The sequence below is a fragment of the Mustela putorius genome, unplaced genomic scaffold, assembly GCF_011764305.1.
Source record: "Mustela putorius furo isolate JIRA1106 unplaced genomic scaffold, ASM1176430v1.1 tig00003942_pilon_pilon_pilon, whole genome shotgun sequence".
Lineage (NCBI taxonomy): Eukaryota > Metazoa > Chordata > Mammalia > Carnivora > Mustelidae > Mustela > Mustela putorius.
In genome coordinates, this window is record NW_025422087.1 from 15,105,223 (window position 1) to 15,127,426 (window position 22,204).

General features: G+C 44.7%; 1 protein-coding gene across 3 annotated transcripts in view; it reads right to left on the reverse strand.

Moving 5' to 3' along the window:
* The window catches only part of LIN9 (lin-9 DREAM MuvB core complex component), a 78,648-nt gene extending 56,650 nt beyond the window's left edge, over window positions 1-21,998 (reverse strand). The window contains exons 1-5 of one of the 3 annotated variants that reach the window (XM_045069602.1): window positions 13,578-13,702; window positions 7,264-7,358; window positions 6,147-6,179; window positions 4,213-4,307; window positions 2,852-2,956 (exon numbers count right to left, since the gene is read on the reverse strand). In XM_045069602.1, coding sequence (XP_044925537.1) covers window positions 2,852-2,956; window positions 4,213-4,307; window positions 6,147-6,179; window positions 7,264-7,327 — 297 coding nt within the window. In that variant the 5' untranslated portion in view covers window positions 7,328-7,358; window positions 13,578-13,702. Of the gene's footprint in view, window positions 1-2,851; window positions 2,957-4,212; window positions 4,308-6,146; window positions 6,180-7,263; window positions 7,359-13,577; window positions 13,888-21,849 lie in introns of those variants that run through there. The other 2 variants (XM_013061179.2, XM_045069601.1) reach the window with 2 other exon arrangements.
* Between the last annotated feature and the right edge of the window lie 206 nt (window positions 21,999-22,204).

Sequence of the window (22,204 nt, forward strand, 5' to 3'; positions counted from 1 at the left end):
GACTCCAGGACCACAGCCTGAGCCAAAGGCAGTCACCCAACCATATGAGCCACCCAGGCGCCCTAAAAAAATTTTTTAAAAAAGGGGTTGGGTGCTGTGCTCGCTTCAGCAGTACATATACTAAAAAAAAAAGGGGGGTGGGTGTTAAAAAAAGGGGGGGGTGGGTGCTGGGTGGTGCAGTCGGTTGGGTGTCCAGCTTTCAGTTTTGGCTCAGGTTGTGCCCTCCGGGTCATGAGACTGAGCTCTGAACTGGGTGCTGTGCTCAGTGCAGGAGTCTGCTTTAGACTCTTCCTCACCCTGTGTCCCTCCCACCCTCCACACTCTCTTTCTAAAATAAACAGACTTCTTTTTTTTTTTTTAATTAAGAAAAAAAAGAACTAGGGCGCTGGGTGGCTCAGTCGTTAAGTGTCTACCTTTGGCTCAGGTCATGATCTCGGAGTCCTGGGATCAAGTCCCGCAATGGGCTCTCCACTCCGTGGGGAGTCTGTTTCTCCCTCTGTCCTCTCCCCTCCCAGTGCTTGTGCGCTCTCTCAAATAAATAAAACCTTTTTTTCCCCCAAAGATTTTATTTATTTCTTTGACAGACAGAGATCACAAGTAGGAAGAGAGTTAGGCAGAGAGAGAGGAAGGAAAGCAGGCTCCCTGCTGAGCAGAGAGCCTGTTGCAGGGCTTGATCCCAGGACCCTAGGATCATGACCTGAGCCGAAGGCAGAGGCTTTAACCCACTGAGCCACCCAGGTGCCCAAATAAATAAAATCTTTAAAAATAAATAAAATGAATCAGAAAACTGGAATTACTTTAAAAATTATTTTAAAAAAGAAGTTATACAAGTCAACACCCCCCCCAAAAAAAAGAACAAAAAAAAACAACCAACTGCCCAATTGAAAAATAGGCAGAGGATCTGAATTGACACTTTTCCAAAGAAGATCTATAAAGAGCCAACAGACACATGAAAAGATGTTCAACATCACTAATCACTGAGGATATGCAAATTAAAACTATAGTGTTATATTACCTGACACCGGTCAGAATGGCTAAAATAAAAAACACAGGAAATAACAAGTGTTGGCGAGGACATGGAGAAAGGGGAACCCTTGTGCACTGCTGGTGGGAATGTAAACTGGTGTAGCCACTCTGGAAAACAGTATGGAGGTTATTCAAAAAATTAAAAATAGAATTATCTTCTGATTCAATAATCCTACTACTGGTTATTTACTCAAAGAAAACAAAAACATTAATCTGAAAAGACAGATTGCTGTGTTTACTGCAGCATTATTTATAATAGACAAGATATGGAAGCAGCCCAAGTGTCTATCCATAGATAAACGGATGGCATATATGGAATATATTATATACATATACATATACATAATGGAATACGATTCACCCATAAAAAAGAATGGAATCTTGCCATTTGCAACAACATGGGTAATGTTACAGAGTATGATGACAAATGAAATAAATTAGAAAAAGATAAATACGATTTCACTCATACATGGATTTTAAGAAACAAAGAAAGAAACAAAACAAAACAACCCCAGAGTCTGGAATACAGAGAATTGGTGATTACTAAAGGGAAGATGGTGGGGGGGGGATAGGTGAACTAGGAGAAGGGAATTAAGAGTACACTTAGCGTGAGGCGCCTGGGTGGCGCAGTCAGTTAAGAGTCCAACTCTTGGTTTTGGCTCAGGTTGTGATCTCAGGGTTATGGGATTGAGCCCCAGAGTCAGGCTCTGTGCTCGGCTCAGAGTCTGCTTGAGATTTTCCCTCTTCCTCTACCCCTATCCACCCTGTTCTCTCTCTCTCTCTCTCTAAAATGAATAAATAAATCCTTAAAGAGTACACTTATGATGAGCACTGAATAATGTATAGAACTGTTGAATCATAGCACTGTATACCCGAAACATAACCCTGTGTGTTCATTTTACTTTAATTCAAAAAAAGTTAAAAAACTAATGAGAGGTGGGGCGCCTGGGTGGCTCAGTGGGATAAGCCGCTGCCTTCGGCTCAGGTCATGATCTTGGGGTCCTGGGATCGAGTCCCGCATCGGGCTCTCTGCTCAGCAGGGAGCCTGCTTCCTCCTCTCTCTCTCTCTGCCTGCCTCTCTGCCTGCTTGTGATCTCTCTCTGTCAAATAAATAAATAAAATCTTTAAAAAAAAAAAAAAAACTAATGAGAGGAAATCAAATAAATTATTCTCTTATTGAAAAAAAAATGCCAAAAATTAAAAAGAAGATATGACTTCATGCTACACAGTTTCCTCCTTTGGGTAAGTTAATCTTCAACACACTTTCCTCTGTGATAAAGTAAAATGCTTTCCCCCCTCTCATTTCCATGCAAAACTCCAAACTGATTCCCTATTGCCAAATCTATCTGCTTAAATTCCACTCTCCTCCTCATGCTTAAAAGTGTGCATTTGTAAGACTGAGAACCGACTTTCTACTCCCGGGAAAAGTCCATCAATAATTAATGGCCTTTCTAGGTGACTAATATAAGAGCGGAGTTGGAGCGGTGACTTAAGAAAAAGAACTTGTTACTCAAAATATAACAGAATAATAAAAAACAAACTTTAGGGATGCCTGGGTGGCTCAGTTGGTTAAGCAGCTGCCTTCGGCTCAGGTCATGATCCCAGGATCCTGGAATCGAGTCCCACATCGGGCTCCTTGCTCGGCAGGGAGCCTGCTTCTCCCTCTGCCTCTGCCTGCCTCTGTGTCTGCCTGTGCTCGCTCGCTCTCTCTCCCTCTGTCTCTGGCAAATAAATAAATAAAATCTTAAAAAAAAAAAAAACTTTATTATGCTGAGCAATTGATCACTTCCTTTCACATGGAACATAACACTAGCGATACACATACCTGTGGGACCATTGCAACTCTCTGGTTTCTTTTGGGTGACCTTGTATTTATCTGTCTGTCATCTTCATCAGAAAAGAGTCGACTTCGTTTTGAATTTCTGAAAGGCTACAGTAGAAATTTGTTTAATAAAAACATTGAACACTTTCCATTTTTATTCCAAAATACAATTATATACTTGGGAGACACAGCTAATGCCAGACTATCAGTGGCCTGCAAGGGTAAGGATGGGTAATACAAAGTAAACTACATCCAATACAAACAGATTTACAAAGTAGTACATATTTATGCAATTTTTTAACAATCAAAACATCTAGCTGATGACTAAATGAAACACCTAGCTAATAATTAAAACTGGAACCCGAGTATTCTTAGCAGCCTTGAATGGTGACGAGAGGAAAACAAGTTCTGGAAATTCCAGTTCTCATGATGTTAGTGCCTGGATTAAGAGCAGTTGGGTGTATCACACACTGTGTTGGCTGCATGGGGCTGGGCGAAGTTACTAGATCACTCTAAAGAGTGACTCTCAATGTATAATAATGTACTAGATACGCTGTCAAAAATTGTTAATCGAATTTCCATCTGTGAGTGACAGTACAAGACACCTGTTGTAGGTATTTGGTAAGTGACTGTAGGCCAAACAAGACTGCAGAACCAGTACTAACTTGTTGAAGTACTCAGAGGACATCATACACTAAAGGGTCTGAAAATATGAACAATTTTACAGCCCACCCCAGGATCAGAGGCCTCATTCAGACAGAACAACAGAAATAATAGTCGAATCATACCAACATCCTATTTCAAATCCTTCTCCCACTGCCGCAGACGGACTTGCATGCCTAGTCAGAAGGGAGGTAGCTACAGAGGGCTAAAACATATGAGCAGCGCCCACCCTGGTCAAGGCTAAGAGGCACTGACCCTTGAAATTAAACCCACCGAGAGTCTAATACTCCAGAGCTCTGAAAGAAGTCCCTTCTGCCCTTCTAACTTACATGTACTTACCCTTGACCTACACAAGATTTTATTATCTCACCACTTACTTATACATCTTTTTGCAGGGACCAGAACCACATGAATTTTTTTATATAAAGGATAATTTGGAGTTGTTGGGAGGTTTTTTCCTCCTAGTTAAAGAAACTGCAATTACTTAACAAATGCTTACTGATGACCAGATTATCAAAAGCTACAGACTGTTTATCGAAGTATGGTTGTATACTACACTCAATGGCACTTAAAGACTCAGATGCTTGGGGTCAGGAAGAACCCTGGAAAACTCTTACTGTCCTATAAGAGCTGCACATGTGACAATCATAGAAACAATTTAACTATCATATTCTAAAGAGTAAGAAGAACTAATTCCTTACCATCTCCACAGTGGAGCCCGTATTCCTGCCTTTCCAAACAGGTGTTTTTTGTAAAGAGCTGTACTTTTCATTCCATGTGTTAGATAAGCTTCCCTCTGTAATAAGTAATTATTACTAGTAAGATTTCAGTTTAGTTCAAAGGATTTTATACAATGAATATTGCCTTTTTATTAATAGCAATATATCTAAAATATTTACCAATATGGAAAAAATACTGACCACAGTAATTTCAGTTTATTACAAATGAAAAATCTCTCCTGTATTTTTTTTTTGCCAAACTCTATATATATAATTTGACAAGGCACTGCATCGTGAAAGTATTAAATTCTCACATTAAAATATGTGTAGTTTCTTTCTTTGTGTTTTTAGTAATTCCTTTATACTAATTTGCGAAGAAGCTTAAGTACAATCTGAAACGGTGCAGTGGAAAAATGGGAAAAAGCTTCTAACCTTGATTTTAGAGTATATTTCTAAATGTTTCCTGCTTCAGTAAGTGAAACCATAGATATACAAAAATAAAATGTGTGGGTGTTTCTGTTTTCCTTGATCCAAAGAAATATCTTCAGAGTTGTATGCAACCAGAAAAAATCCAATCAAGTAATTGATTAGACATATTATGAAAATACAGAATGGTAGTTTAGTTTTTATAAAAAGGATATGTTTATATAGAGAAAGACCTAGAAAGCTAGGATGAATACACCCAGGAGAGTTATTTTAATTTCTTCTAGCTGCTTATCAGCATTTCCTAATGTTTTTTCTGTAAGAAATATATCACTTGTATATGTCTTTTTTAAAAAAAGAAATAGTTTTATATTGGAAGGAAAAGAATAATGGAATACTTTTTCAGATGTTATGTTTTAAATACAAAAGAAAAAAGGTGGGCCAGGATTGATCCTGCTAGGCAAATAAATTAGGGAAGTGTCTTCAAGCCAGGACTTGATTTGATAAATCAATCCAAAGCACAATACAATAGCTTTCAAAACTAAAAGTACTAGTGAACTTATGAGCATGGCTTGGTTCCAGATTTACTTACTTAGTAGAATCCTGCTCAAGCAAAAATTAAAAACAAACTACAGTAAGAGGGTTGGTCTAAGTTACTTGCAGAAAGAAAGAGCAAGAGCAAGGAACATGTATAACCCTGTTCTCAGGAAAAGAAAAGTACTGCCATTCTTTTACTTCAAGAGACTTGCATTATTATTAGAAAGCAGACTTCCTAAAAATATAAGCTCCTTTTTTTTTTTTTTAAGTAGGCTCCACACCCAGCATGAAGCCCAATGCAGGGCTCGAACTCAGGTCCCTGAGGTTAAGACCTGAGCTGAGGTCAAGAGCCAGGAGCTTAACTGACTGAGCCACAAAGGTGCCCCGCTAAAAATATAAACTCTTCAGCAAAAATACAGCTGAGCAGAGCTACTCAATAAATGCTTTCACTCTAGTAAGACGTCTGCAATGTCTAGTTGAAAAGTTCCTGGGGTTTGGGGCACCTGGCTGGCTCATGGGGAGCATGTGACTCTTGACCTCAGGGTGATGAGTCCAAGCCCCATATTCAGTGTGGAGATTACTTAAAAATCTTAAAAAAAAAAAAAAAAAGTTCTTGGGGTGTCTGACTGACTCAGTTGGTGGAGCGTGCAACTCTTGATCTCCAGGTGGTGAGTTCAAGCCCAATACCCCATACCAGGCATAGAGCTTAAAAAAATTTAAAAAAGAAAAAAGTCTTTAATCAATAGTTCTCAGGGAAAAAAATTCTTAATAATTTCCAACAACCAAGGACCAATTCTCCTAAAACAGCCCATGAATTTAAAATTATCACCAGTGAAAACCAATACTTAAAAGCTATACTGAATCCTAATTTAGACAGAAAAGACTGTACCCAAATCAATTTAATGAATTAAGTTTCTAGCTTATGCCATACCTACAGAATCGTGCTATGATCTTACCTTTTAAACTGACAAGGGCTTTTGCTGAAGAGCCTGCAATGAAAACAAATCAATATTATTTCATAATCAATGTGAAAGAAAAAGAACTTGGCTACAGGGTGACCTGTCTAGTTTCAGTGGTGCTGAAGCTGGAGTAACAGTGGTATGCAATCAGAGGTAACCAGAGAGCCATTCAAGCTACTGGCCAGAAGTCCCATTAGGTGAGGAAGAGCTAGAGAGAGAGATCTGGGAGTCTTGTTCAAGTGAGACCAGAAGCCTCTCCAAGAGAGGGCAGAGGGAGAGTAGGCACAGAGAGATTTTGGATCCCCATCCAGTATTCGAGTGCTGAAGAATAAGAGACAGGGACTGACGTTTACTGAACCAAAGTCCAGAAGCAGTAATACAGCAGAGAGAAGAGAAAATAAAAATCATCCATGGGTGCTATAGGTATGAGGTAACAGGTGCCTGGGAAAGTCTAGATGCAGGTGTGTGCAACCCTTCAAGACCCAAGCTGCAAAAGGGAGTTCAGAAGAGCCAGAGGGACTAGCATACTGATAGAGGGGTTCATTGCTTGAAACCAGCCTTAATGTATATTAGAAAAACCAGGAAGCTCCTCAAGCATGCAGAATCTGTATTATTAATAAAGGTCCTCAGGGGTTCTCTTGCAGGTAACCCTCAGGCCCACTCTGAAGACACACTGGGCTACAGGCTCTGGTGTGAATAAAGGATGGGATCTATGGGTGAGGAGAAGCAGAAGAAACCAGAGGGAAATACATTTTTATGAGACAAGGAGAGCAATAAACTGAAAATCTCAGAATTGGATATGTATATTGCAAAGAAGTCCAAGTCAATCAAAAAAAAAAAAAAAAAAAAAAAGGATGGTCTCTCTCACTTATATGTGGTATCTTAAAAAACAAACCCAAAACCTGAATTCCTAGATACAGAGAACAGACTGGTGGTTGCCAGAGGTGGGGTTTGGGGGCATGGGCAAAACGGTAAAAACAGTCAAAAGGTACAAACTTCCGGTTACAAGATGAATAAATCCCAGAGATGTACCACACAGCCCAGCAACCACAGTTAACAATGCTGTATTGTATACATGAAAGGTGCTAAGAAGATAGATCTTAAAAGTGCTCACCATAAGAAAAAAATTGTAACCATGTGTGGTGATGGGTGTTAACTAACCCAGGTGAGGCAATCATTTCACATACATCAAATCATTATGTTGTACACCTAAAACGAATACAATGTTAAATGTCAATTATAGCTCAACAACAACAAAAATTAACAGAAAAATCCTTCCTATGCTCTGAAATAGAAATTATTCACAGAATTGTAGATGAGTGAAATCTCCCTCTTTTAACTTAAAAAAAAAAAAAAAAAACTGTTTGGAACACTTTTGCTTTTATTATAATCAAATCATTACATATCATTCATTATTTTTAAATTTGTTTTATTTTAGAACCAGCTAGTTCTCATCTCATTACTATGATATCCATTAAATTTTGCCAGAATATAATCTAAGATCAGGCAGTGGTTAATGTTATTTGAAAGGTTGGTCATTTACCTGCACTGAGAAAAGACAAATTTTTAAATGGCAAGTTCACAATGTGTAAAATAACTCTAAGGAGCCAATCCATTATGGCACTTCATAAAAACACAAAAATAAATAAATAAAGGATGATTCCAAGGAATAAAGTAAGAAAGAAGAATATGAACTAGGTAAAACATCAAAGAAGACAGATTAATTCTCCTTGGTGTTTAACAGAAGCAGCCACAATTTACAACTCTTATAAGCAGACAACAGGCTTAGAAGAAGCAACGAGAATGTACTGCGGTGCTGGCTATGAAATATTTTTATGCCACTCCAATCCCGGAACTTCAGTTGACTTCTCCTCTGCAGGGCAGGATGAGAGGCTTCTGGAACAGACATGCCATAACACCAAAGTCACCTCGCTCTCACTCTAGTCTCTTGCACAGATGTGGAGACCAGGTAACAAGACACCTGACCAGCCTCCAAACAGCACGCTGGTTTAATGACCAGAGGAAGTAGAACTGTGGGGCGACATGGTGGAGAGAGGCCATAAAGTCTAGCTAAAAAGCTTCACACAGAACAACACACCTGGGAAGCAGCTAGTGGACAGGGCACATATCCATGTAGCTACCAAGAGAAATATCATTCATTTTAAACAAACAAAAAAAAAAGATTTATTTGACAGAGAGAGAAATCACAAGCAGGCAGAGAGAGTGGGGGAAGCAGGCTCCCCGATGAGCAGAGAGCCCAGTGTGGGGCTCGAACCCAGGACCCTGAGACCATGACCTGAGCCAAAGGCACAGGCTTAACCCACTGAGCCACCCAGGTGCCCCGAAATATCATTCATCTTAGAAAGAGTGGTAGCGGGGCGCCTGGGTGGCTCAGTGGGTTAAGCTGCTGCCTTCGGCTCAGGTCATGATCTCAGGGTCCTGGGATCCGAGCTCCGCATCGGGCTCTCTGCTCAGCGGGGAGCCTGCTTCCTCCTCTCTCTGCCTGCCTCTCTGCCTACTTGTGATCTCTCTCTGTCAAATAAATAAATAAAATCTTTAAAAAAAAAAAAAAAAAAAGAAAGAGTGGTAGCATCCAGTCAATATGGGGAGTGCCAACCATACCCCCGCTCCCAGTCCCTGCTATAGGCACGGGAGATACAACAGCATGAAAAAGAGCCAAAGTTCCATGCACATAGAATTAAATTCTAGGGAAGGGAGACAAACACACACACATCGAGTGATGGTGAGTGCTGCGGAGAGTGGGGAGTAAAGCAGGATAACAGGAAGGTGAGCTGGGAGAGGGAAGACAATTTTGCTAAGAGGTGCTCATGAGTAGGTTCTCTGAAAGGTGATGTTTGAGCAAAGATCTGAACGAAGGGGTATGAACCTCAAGGATATCCATTCCTTCTCCGTGAAGGCAAGACTCTGTCCTGGGGCTTCTGACCTACCACTTTTAACCGTTTTTCCGAGAGGTGGTATGGCATAGCAGTCAAGAGCACACATGGAGGCTAGCTGTGTTTCAATCTGGGTTCAGCCACTTTTTGCTGGGTTACTTAAGCAATTTACTTCAAGTCTCTGTGCTGCTGATTCTTTGTTTGTAAAATGAGGATTATGCAAGTTACCATATGTAAAAATTCTTGGATAACAATGCGCATAGCACATGGCTAATTTTTAGATCATGCTTATTGCTACCATTACTTTGATCACTCAACAACAACAATGAAGTCCCCACTGAATGCCTGCTACCACACTATTCTAGGGGCTGGGATTACCTGAAGGTTGAGAGACAAAGTCTCTGCTCTCTGATAGTTTACACTCCAGTGGGAAGAGACACACAATAAACGAGTACATGAAATGATAATGATGTGTGGCCACTGTCATAAAGGAAACAAATGAGGTGATCTCTGAGTGGGGGTGGGTTCCTTTACAAAGGGGAGTGAGGGAAGGGTTCTCTGAGGAAGTCACATTTAAAAAGGACTAGTTTTGGGGCACCAGCGTGGCTCGGTGGGTTAAGCCTCTGCCTTCAGCTTGGGTCATGATCTCAGGGTCCTGGGATCGAGCCCCGCATCGGGCTCTCTGCTCAGTGGGGAGCCTGCTTCTTCCTCTCTCTCTGCCTGCCTCTCTGTCCACTAGTGATCTCTGTCCGTCGAGTAAGTAAATAAAACCTTAAAAATAAATAAATAAATAGATAGATAGATAGATAGATAGATAGGACTAGTTTTGAGGCACCCAGGTGGTTCAGTCGTTAAGCGTCTGCCTTCAGCTTGGGTCATGATCCCCGGATCCTGGGATCAAGTCCCATATCAGGCTCCCTGTGCAACAGGAAACCTACTTCTCCCTCCACCACTCCCCCTGCTTGTGTTCCCTCTCTTGCTGCCTCTCTCTCTCTGTCAAATAAATAAATAAAATCTTTTAAAAATAAATAGAATAAATAAATGAATAAAAAGGACTAGTGTTAAGGGAGCAGGAGGTCCAAGCAACAAGTCTGGGCAGAAGAAATAACAAGTTAAAAAAAAAAAAAAAGCCCTGAAATAGAATGGTTAGAACATTCAAGGAACAGGGGGAAAGAGTACTGTGTTTAGGGAGTAGCTAGCAAATGAAGAGGGCCATGAAAAAAGGTCAAAGTGAGCCAGGTGTTATGCATGGAACCAGAAATGCAAGCATGAAGCAAAACAGAAAGGTACCTTTTTCAGGAGGCTTCTAGCCAATCACGTGAACAAATGTAAAGCTGCAACTGTGACAGGTGCCTCCAAGGAGTTCCACGGTAGTAGGAAAAGATTTAATAAGAAGATGTAATCTTTGTCACAGACAGAAAATAACTTTCTAAAGAAGCTTAAAATGGGATCGGAAGGATAAGTAGCTGTCAACAGCAAGCGAGGGGAAGGAAGAGGATTCCAGATAATGAGAGCAGCATGTGCAAAGGCCTTGCAAAAAAAAAAAGAAGCCAGCCTGGGGAGTACAGGGAAAGAAAAAGGCCAAATTTAGCCCAAAGGGACAGGATGAGAGGAAGAGTGCTACAAACTGAAGCTGGAGAGGTGGAGTGTGGCCAGAGTCCAAAGGCTCTTGTGGCTACGAAAGTGTTCCAAGCAGCAGGATGACATGTACACATTCTGGAAGGATGGCTCCGGCCATGTGTAGGTTGCGGGGTGGGGGCAGGCCATGGGTGGTGACTGATGCACAGGAGTGTCACCTGAGCTGGGGCAGGAGATGCTGAGAAGTACGCAGATTCTGACATGGAGAAGGTAAAAGTTACAAGACAAAGTAATGGCTTCAGTATGGGACCTAGAAGAGAGAGGAGGACCCAAGCTATTTAGGTTTCAGTGAACGCACAGTGGAGCTGTTCATTAAGACAGGAACCCCTGGATTATGACATAGGTCTTGAACCCGTGAAGTGTGAAAGGCTGCTAAGGCATCTGAGAGGTGAAACAGGCAAGGGATACTGAGTCCGGGAGCTCAAAGGAAAGGCCTGGGCAGAAGAGAGCCTCCGATACCTCACACACACAATCCCCCTGGTAAGAGTACTTAGTCAACTGATATGAGCACTCAGTGTGCAAATGTGTATCACAAGCTATGCACAGCATCTGGTTCTCAGCAAGTACTCAGATGGTAGCTTTTATTATTGATAATGTTATACTGGCTATTGGCTAATTTATGAGCTAGCCCCTTTGACTAAAACTGGCAGAGGAACACAGCTATTTCCAGTATCAAACTGAAATCACTTTCCTTTTCCAAGACTCTGCTCCAGGTTCATTAGAAATGCCTCTTATCCTACTTTTGATTCAGTATAAATCAAGTATCTAAACATACCTAATATGTATGTAGGTCCATGTGACCAATGAAGCAAGGTAATTCCTCCTTTCAACATGTTATGGCCAACTGCACAAGACCTACACCACACAAACACAGGTATACGCCCATATACATCCCAATGGACCGGAGATGTCACAAAGTAATATAAATGTCAGTTATACAGTTTGAGAGTACAGCTGGAATTTGAACCCTACTGTGAGTCCCAAGTCTCTACAAAGAACCACAGTAAGTCCTCAGTAAACATTTAACAATGACAAGAGAATGTTCCAAATGACAGTTAAAAGAAGGCCACTTAAAACACCTGTCATCTCAACAGAATGACCACAGTAATCAAAATAACAGGTTTAGTGGGTGTGACTTCTAAGCCGTGAGAAAATATCTATTCTAAAGAGAACACAGATTTTAGATGACAAGCACGTTGTTTAGTAGGCCCATCCTTATTTGGGGGCATCTGAAATCACAATTGTGTTCTCCAAAACAGAAAAAACAAAACTCATGGATGGCCTATGGAGGTGCCCTGTCCAATGCAGTACTAGCCACATATAACCTCGTAAATTTCAACTAATGAAAATAAAATAAAATTTAAAATTCTGTTCCTCCGTCACTCTAGCCACATCTGGAAGAGTTCCGCAACCCCAGGTGCTTCGAGGCTACCCTCCTGGACATTACACAATTGAGTATGTCCCTCGAACAGAAAATTCTACTGCAACTTCACTCTGGTCTAGAACAAATTTGTTTATTTTTTAAGGATTTTATTTAATTTGACAGACAGAGTTTACAAGTAGGCAGAGAGGCAGGCACAGAGAGGAGGAAGCAGGCTCCCTGCTGAGCAGAGAGCCTGATGCCAGGCTCCACCCCAGGACCCTGGAATCAAGATCTGAGCCGAAAGCAGAGACTTTTTAACCCACTGAGCCACCCAGGCGCCCCTGGTCTAGAACAAATTTAAAACACAAACTCTTTTCACCAGTTTGGTAACTTGAACTTTTCACTTTGTAACACATTAAGGATACATGACCCCACAGAAAAAACAGAGTTGGCTGTATGTATCTCTCATTTTAAGGGTGTCTATCTGCCTCCAGCTTCCACAGTTGGGATTTAGCCATGACTGAGATTTCTGTTCTGTTACACTAAGACTCTCCAAGACGATAGGCACCCATAAACCTGATAGTGAGTGTGGATCAGGACCCTTCTGTAACTAACTCAAATACCTGCCTTCTTCCATACCTCATACAACACTGCGAATTACAGAATTCCGCCCTGCCATGCGTAAACTACGGAATTGGTGCTTGCACTTACTAACACGGGTGAGTGTGCAGGTCAGAGGCGACGGGATGAGTAAACACCGTCAAGGCAGGCTATCGCAGGGGTGGGTGTCAGCAAGGACACCGTGTGACCATGCTGAGATGCTCTCAGCCATGCAGAAAGGTACCCCCGTGATTCTGAAGGCACCAACACACACCAGGAAGTCTACGGGCTGGGGGCTACCTGCACACTGGGGCGCCCAGCCTGGATCTCCCTGGAAAGGTCCACAGCCACCTGTGGTCCCAGGAGAAGGGGCCGGCCCTTTGACACGGAAACACTTCCAGGGGTGGACACACCGGAGGGGGGTGGGGGGAGAACAGCGGGGATCCCGAGTGCCTGCAAAGACAGGAGCCACGACAGGACGCGACCCCGGGCCCCGGCAGCCCCTCCCTAGCCCCCGCCCCGCGCGGCCCCGGCCGGGCGGGTTACATAACCCTGCCGGGCGTCCCTCCGCGCCCGGCGAGCGGGGCAGGCGGCGCGGGCGGCCCCCGCGGTCCCGGGGCCGCTCCTCCCCCACCCGGCCGGGGGCCCGAGTCCGGCCGGGACAGCGGCCCCCGCGTCCGCCAGGCGCGCGCCGGGCCCCCAGGCTTTCGGTTTCCGGCCCCGGCGCTCACACCACCCCAGAAACCAGCACACAGACACCATAACAAAGGCGGCGACGCGGCGGCAACCCCGGGGTGGGAGCACCGGGGGAGCGCGGCGGGGCTGGCAGCCGGCCCGCTCGCCCAGCGGAGGGCACAGCCGCCCGTCCCAGCCGGCGCAGCCCGGGGGCGGGCGGTCGGCAGGAGGCGGGGGGCGCTTTGAGGTGCTACTCACTCTCGTCAGGCAACTGGTCGAGCTCCGCCATCTTGAACGAGCCGCGCCGCTTTTTCAAAGGCTGCCCGCCGCGGTGCATTGTGGGGCGGAGACTGTCTTTGCGAGGGAGGTTCGAATGCGGAGCTCGCTGCCCGCGGCGCCGCGCCGCTGCCGCCGCGGCGGGCTAAGGCGGCTGGGCTCCGCCCGCGGCCGCCGGGGAGGGGGTGCAGCCGGGAGGGTCTGGGGCCGCGCCCCCCGCCCTGGCCCCCGCCCTCCCCCACGCGCCCGGGCCGGCCGCGGGCCGGAGGGAGGCGGAGGAGGCCGCGCTGCCAGGCCCCGCGCCGGAGCGCGCGGGGAGAGCCCGAGGCCCGCCCGGCAGTCCGGGGCTCGCCGCCGCGCTGCGGCTGCGGCGGGGAGGGGATGAGGGGGTGGAGAGGACGCGGGGGCGCGGCGGGCGGAGGCGCGGCGGGCGGGCGGCACCTGTGGGCTGGCCGGCGCTTTTCCGGCGCGCCCGGCCCTCCCCGCCGTGGGGAGCCTGCGGGAGGGCCCGGGCTGGGTCACCGCCTTGGGCCAGTCGGCCGGCCGCCGGGCAGCCGCTGTGCTTGCTGCAGGACCTCGCGGCGGGCGGGGAGGGCACTGCCGGCCCGGCGCCCGGAGTCAGCGGCGGGGCGGCGGGTCCCCTGCCCCAGTCAGCCCGGGAGCACCGATGCCAGCTCGTCCCGCTGCGGGAGAGATGGCACCGTCCGTGATAAAGCCACCGTAGCTTGTCAACAGTTTGTGTAACAGTTGCTAGTGAGCCCTGAGCCTTCCCCGCCGGGAATTCAGGGGGTCGCGGAGAGAGTGAGGCCAGGACAAGGCAACACAGGTGAATTTCGGGGACTAGAAGCGCGGTGGAGGCCAGGCTCACCGCTGGGGCTTGCCCAGCCCACTAGAGCCATGGAGCAACCGGGTTCTGTTTTGTACTGTTACTCAGAACCGGGTTCTGAGTAAGAGGGCAGCCAGCTTGCATCTGTGCCCTAACGAAAATGTGGGTCGTGGATTGCGGTGCCCCGAGAGGACGGTCCTGGAGACACGTATGGTTGGTTGCTGGCGGAGAAGTTCCTTGGGGTGGGCAGGCGAAAGAGGGGAGACACGTCTGCACCTGCCCAGGCCTCCTTTAAAAAAAAAAAAAATCCATTTTAGAGAGAGCGCACCTGCGGGAGGGGCAGAGGGAGAGAATCTCAAGCCGACTCTGCACTGAGTAAAAAGGCCAATGTAGAGCTGGATCTCGATCTCGGGAGATCTCCACCTGAGCCCCACACAGGAGAGAGTCGGGTTTCGCTTAACTTACTGGGCCACCCAAGGCACCTCGCAGGGTTGTTTCTTAAATCTCTGCGCTTCACATTCTCACATACAAAGTACGAAGAATCACAGCGGATTATGAGGATTCTATAAATTGGTAAATGGACAGGCCTCATACTAGTTTTGCGCACACGATTTGGCTCAAACGTCCGCTGTTTGCTCCCACCACTTTGCAATGGGGTGGGAGGTGAGGTCTCACTGTTGCCGATCCCTGCCAGCTTCTGCCTGGGAAACCGAGGCCACTTCTGAGGTAGGAAGGGGAGCGGTGTGGTGAAAAGTTCAATTTTACAAAGTAACCCCTACTTCACTAATTTAACCCCTCCCGTGCCGTCTAGATACATTCTGATCTACCTTCCAAGAGGCCAAAAACAATTCATTCCCTGTTGTCAGCAGGTGAGAATAAGTCCTACCAATTTTGAGAGAAGTTCCAGAAAAGGTCCACTCAGAATGGAAGAATAGAGGGCTGAGATATGTCAAGTGTGGCAAAGTAGCCCATGGTCAAGGTATCATTAGACCAAAGCAAACCAGCTTGTGTCCTAATGCAGATTTCACACAGAACAGCAGGTCTGCTGTTTAAGTAATTTTAGGCTCTTTTTCTGATAATCTGTATTTTATTTTTTGTTGCTTTTTAAACTTAATTTTTTAAAAAATTCCAGTATAGTTAGCACAGTGTAATATTAGGCGTACAACTGAGTGATTCAACACTTCCGTCCATCACCTGGTGCTCATCACAGACAGGTGCACTCTTTAATGCCCATCATCTGTTTCCCCCATCCCCCACCCACCTCCTCTGTGGTGACTGTCAGTGTGTTCTCTGGAGTTCAGAATGTTTCTTTTTCTTTTCTTTTTTTTTTTTTTTAAGATTTTATTTATTTATTTGACAGAGAGAGAGATCACAAGTAGGCAGAGAGGCAGGCAGAGAGAGGGGGAAACAGGCTCCCTGTTGAGTAGAGAGCCCGACTTGGGGCTCAATCCCGGGACCCTGAGATCATGACCTGAGCTGAAGGCAGAGGCTTAACTCACTGAGCCACCCAGGCACCCCTCAGCATCTGTTTCTTGATTTGTCTTTTTTTCTCCTTTGTTTGTTGTTTCTTTTTCTTTCTTTTTTAAGATTTTATTTATTTATTTGACAGAGACACAGCAAGAGAGGAAACACAAGCAGGGGAAGTCAGAGAGGGAGAAGCAGGCTTCCCACCGAGCAGGGAGCCGGATGGGGGGGGCTCTATCCCGGGACCCTGGGATCATGACCTGAGTCGAAGGCAGACACTTAACCGACTAAACCACCCAGGCGCCTCTTGTTTGTTTCTTAAAGAACACATAGGAGTGAAAGCATATAGTATTTGTCTTTCTCTGACTGACCTATTTCACTTAGCATAATATGCCCTAGGTCCATCTGTGTTGTTGCAAATGGCAAGATTTCATTCTTTTTTATGGCTGAATAATAATACGCCATATATATGTGTGTGTGTGTGTGTGTGTGTGTGTGTGTATAAATCACACATGGGAATGGATATATTGTATGGGCTGCTTCCATACTTTGGCTATTGTAGATGCTGCTGTAAACCTTGGGGGTGTATGTGTCCCTTTGAATTAGTGCTCTTGTATTCTTTGGGTAAATACCCAGGAGTGTGATTAGTGAGTGGTAGGCTAGTTCTATTTTAATTTTTTTTTTCTATTTTAACTTTTTGAGGAACCTCCGTACTCTCTTCCACAGTGGCTGCACCAGCTTGCATTCCCACCAGCCATGCACAGCAGTTCCCCTTTCTCCACATCCTGACCAACACCTGTTGTTTCTTGTCTTGTTGATTTTAGCCATTCTGACAGGCATGAGGTGATCGATCGCTCATTGTGGTTTTGATTTGTGTTTCCCTGATGATGAGTAATGCTGAGCATCTTTTCATGTGTCTGTTAGCCATCTGGATGTCTTCTTTGGAGAAATGTCTGTTCGTGTCTTCTGCCCATTTTAATAGGATTACTTTGGGGTGTCGCGTTGTGTGAGTTCTTTATATATTTTGGATACTAACCCTTTATTCTCTATTATTTGCAAATATCTTCTCCCATTCAGAAGCTTGTCTTTTAGTTTTGTTGATCATTTCCTTTCTCTGCAGAAGCTTTTTATTTTGATGAAGCCCCAGTAGTTTATTTTGCTTTTATTTTCCTTGCCTTTGGAGACCTATCTAGAAGAACATTGCTATGGCTGATGTCAGAGACATTACTCCCTGTGTTCTCTTCTAGCAGTTTTATGGTTTCAGGTCTCACAATTAGGTCTTGAATCCATTTTGAGTCTTCTTTTGTGTATGGTGTAGGAAAGTGGTCTAGACTCATTCTTCCACATGTAGCTGCCCAGTTTTCCCAGCACCATTTACTGAAGAGATTCTTTTCCCCATCGGATATTCTTTCCTGCTTTGTCGAAGATTAGTTGACCATAGAGTTGTGGGTCCATCCCTGGATTTTCTGTTCTGTTGCACTGATCTCTGTATCTGTTTTTGTGCCAATACCATACTGTCTAGATCACTATAGCTCTGTGATAAAACATGAAGTCCAGAATTGTGATGCCTCCAGCTTTGCTTTTCCAAGATTGCTTCACTCTGTGGGGTCTTTTGTGGTTCCACACAAATTTTGGGATTGTTTGTCCTAGTTCTGTGAAAAATGCTGTTGGTATTTTGATAAGGATTGCAGTAAATGTGTAGATTGCTTTGGGTAGTAGAGACATTTTCCACAGTATTTGTTCTTTTAGTCCATGAGCATGGAGTATCTTTTTTTGTGTCCTCTTCAGTGTCTTTCATCAGTGTTCTATAGTTTTCAGAGTACAGGGCTTTCACCTCTTTGGTTAGGTTTACTCCTAGGTACCTTATTATTTTTGCTGCAATTTTAAATGGGATTGTTTTCTTCCTTTCTCTTTCTGCTGCTTTTTTATTAGTGTCCAGAAATGCAACAGATTTTTGCATATTGATTTTATATCCTGTGACTTTACTGAATTTATCAACTGAAGCAGTTTTGGGGTAGAGTCTTTCAAGTTTTCTAATAGATTGTTGATAATCTGCATTTTATTATTTTTTTAATTTTTAAAGATTTTATTTATTTGACAGAGAGAGAGATCATGAGTAGGCAAAGAGGGGAAAACAGGCTCCTGCTGAGCAGAGAGCCTGATGGGGGTGCTCGGTCCCAGGACCCTAAGATCATGACCTGGGCCAAAGGCAGAGGCTTAACCCACAGCACCACCCAGGTGCCCTGATAATCTGCATTTTAAACTAAAACCCTAAATGAGTCTACTCACATGTGGTCTGAAGCCTGAAGCTGTTTCCCAGCCCCATAGCTACCATGTATTAACTGTGAGACTGCAAGCAAGCCACGAAACTATCTTCATTGAGCTTCTTTATTGGATATTTATGAGAGAGAGTTTAAGTCATTGGTTACTCGATTCTCCCAACAACCTGAAAACTTGTTCAAGGACAACATCGACCAGGTGAGGGAATCAGGAACCTGAGCCCCTCTCCCTGCCTCATTTCTGCCTCTGTGGTGTGACAGTAACACATCCATCACCAGGCCCTTAAATTGTGTATTCCAATTTAAAATAACATATAAGAGGGCACCTGGATGACTCAGTTGATGAAGCATCTGACTCATGTTTCCACTCAGGTCATAATCTGGGTTGTGAGAGCAAGCCCTGGGTTAGGCTCCATGCTCAGCATGGAGCCTTCTTGAGATGTGCTCTCTCTCTTCCTCCATGCCTCCCTCCCACTCTCCTATTCCCTTTCTTTAAAAAAAAGGGGGGGGGGAGGGAAATCCTCAAATATGCTGCAACGTGGATGAACTTTGAAGACATTCTGCTGAATAAATAATCCAGTCACAAACAGACAAATGCTGTACAGATTTCACTTACATGAGGTACATAGAGTAGTCACACTGATAGGGAGAGAAAATAGAACAGGTTCCCAGGGGTCGTTAGTGTGTGGTGGGTGCTGAGTTTCTGTTTGGAACGATGAAAGGGTTCTGGAGATGGATGGCAGTCATGGCCGCGGGGCAATGTGAACGTACATAATGCCACCAAACCCCACTCTTAAAACTGGTTAAAACAGGGACACCTGCTGGCTCAGTCAGTGGAACGTGCAACTCATCGTCTCGGGAGTTGTAAGTTCAAGCCCCATGTTCAGTGTTGAGATGACTAAAATTTTTTTTAAATGGCTAAAATGGTAAATCGTATATTATATATACTTTACCACAGTAAAAAAAATGCCATGTTGCACCAACAGTACACACAGTATGATTCCATTTACACATATATATGTGTAAACTAGAATTTGGAATACACAATTTAAGGGCCTGGTGATGGATGTGTTACTGTCACACCACAGTTGACACTACCCAACAGTAGCTATCCCTGGGTAGTGTCAGTTTTAGTTTCTTTATATCTGCATTTATCACTTCTCTACAGTAAAATTTTTATATATTTTAAAGATTTATTTATTTTTTAAAAGATTTTATTTATTTATTTGACACACAGAGGGAGAAATCACAAGTAGGCAGAGAGGCAGGCAGAGAGAGTGGGAAAGCAGGCTCCCCTCAGAGCAGAGAGCCCGATGCAGGGCTCCATCCCAGGACCCTGAGATCATGACTTGAGCCAAAGGCAGAGGCTTAACCCACCAGACTCCCCAAGATTTATTTATTTTAGAGAGCACAGAGGAGAGGGGTGGATGGGGAATGAGGGAGAGAGGATCTTGAGCAGACTCCCCACTGAGCGTGGAGCCCAAAGCAGGGCTCGATTCCACACGCCTGAGATCACAACCTGAGCCGAAACCAAGAGTCGGATGCCCAACCCACTGCACCACCCAGGCACCGCTAAAATTTTTATTTTATAATAAAAGCAGCTAGTTTTTAAAAAACTGTGTCCAGGGCGCCTGCCTTCGGCTTGGGTCATGATCTCGGGGTCCTGGGATCGAGTCCCGCATCGGGCTGTCTGCTCCGCGGAGAGCCTGCTTCCTCCTCTCTCTCTCTCTGCCTGCCTCTCCAACTACTTGTGATTTCTCTCTGTCAAATAAATAAATAAAATCTTTAAAAAAAAAATAAAATAAAAAATAGGGGCACCTGGGTGGCTCAGTGGGTTAAAGCCTCTGCCTTCGGCTCAGGTCATGATCCCAGGGTCCTGGGATCAAGCCCCGCATCAGGCTGTCTGCTCCGCGGAGAGCCTGCTTCCTCCTCTCTCTCTCTCTCTGCCTGCCTCTTTGCCTACTTGTGATCTCTGTCTGTCAAATAAATAAATAAAATCTTTAATAAATAAATAAATAAATAAAAAATAAAAAACTGTGTCCATATAACAATATTCTTCAGAAAGGAAGTACTAATACTTATTACAACATAGATGAACCTTAAAATCATGCTGAGTGAAAGAAGCCAGTCACAAGAGACCACATATTATATAACTCCTTTTATAGGAAATGTCCAGAATAAGCAAGTAGAGACAGAAAGTAGATCATGGATTGGCTGGGGGCTGGGGCAGGTGTGTGGGATTGCTAAGGGGTATAAGGTTTCTTTTGGGAGTGATGAAAATGTTCTAAAATTGACTGACTGTAGTGATGTTTGCACAGCTCTACTAAAAACCATTGAATAGAAAATTTCAAATAGGTGACACGTGTGGTATATGAATTATATCTCAGTAAAGCTGTTAGAAGACCGTATTTTCAGACTTTTGGGGTTTTGTCTCAATTGGAAAACTTTGCTGTTGTCTTTTGAGATTTGATTTATTTATTTGATAGAAAGCACAAACGGGGATGGCAGGCAGAGGGAGAGGGGGAAGTTGGCTCCCTGCTGCGGAGCAGGGAGCCCAAGGCAGAACTTGATCCCAGGACCCTGGGATTATGACCTGAGCCGAAGGCAGACACCTAACAGACTGAGCCACCCAGGTGCTCCCATTGAAAACCTTTCGGAGTCACTTTTTACAGAATGCTTTTCTAAGCCACTTAATGAAAATGCAAAGCCAAAGACCTCTGCTGGGCAATTTTCAATGATAACAGCAAACCAAAGACCAAAGAAAAGACAAAACAACATCCAAATGTTTTCCTTCCCACTCTGTCTTTTCACCAAGCATGCTACTATTTACTGTTTTGCAAACTATACTGGAAAGAGAAGCCACCTCTCCCGCTGAAACCAAGTGACCACAGGAAGATGCAAATTGAATTCTTGGCAGGTCCTGTTTCTTTAGAATGACCCCTTGGAGGGTCATCAAATACCTGTTTCTCCTGAGACCGAGGTCAGGTATCCTTTGGTTCAAACAAAAGGAAACAAAGCAGAAGGCATCATTAAACCAATTTCAGGGGGCTCCAGTGAGACATAAACCCTGGGCTCACATCCCAGCACGTGAAACCAGCTCCCTGCCCCCTTCCTGTCTTCTCCTTTCCCTGGGTTGTACCCGGAAGGAACTAAACATTGCTTGTTGTATTTCTGATACAACTGAGGCACGAGTTCTAAAGACTACGCTCCGCAGAATTCACTGGTGTCCTGCAGTTGCCTTAGGGAGGCCTCTGTTCTTCGGTCTGTGGAACGAACGGAGCCAGAACTGAGGAAGAACAACACTTCCTTGAAGAATAGTAGCAACCTCTTTCACCAGATACCTTGTGTAATGAACTGTGAAAAAGTTATGATAGGTTATCCTATGAGAGGGAAAGTAGAAAGACCTATCCCCCCCGCCACATGAACAGTCACAGTTCAGAATTTCCCACCTGAACACCGATGAGGGGAGCCCAGGAGACGAGTCTACCCAAGGAGGAGCTCCTCTGTCAGCAGAGCCTTCCAGATGGAAGGAGTAGACGGCTCCATAGAGTGACTTTGAGATTCTCACCCAGAAAAACTACCCCTTCGGGACCCGTATGCATCCACAGGATGTAAGGAAACACTTGATCAGTGAAGAAACCAAACAAGACAACTCAAGTAGATACTTGGTTTCTGGTGAGCTTACCTTTTCCTGAATGCATCAGGACTCTGCTTCGCTCATGCATACCCCTGTTCACTCCTGAGTGGAGAAGGACTGTATCCGTTAGTCACTGTACCCCCAAGTAGAGCCTTGCTCTCCAGTTAGCAGGTGAGTCAGACAGTCCTCGGTTTACTGATACAGTAAAATGAGGATTTCTGCCTGGGTTTTTGGCAATTCAGAGCTGAGGGCTTTTGGTAGGTATTTCTAGTGGAATTAAGTAAAACCATGTTGTAATACATTTGATTACCCTCTTATGAGAACCTCGTTCTCTCCGTGCAGGCTAAGGGCCAGGGCTTCTCCAGCCAGTCTGCCCAACCGGCCTCTCCAGCAGAACAGCCGG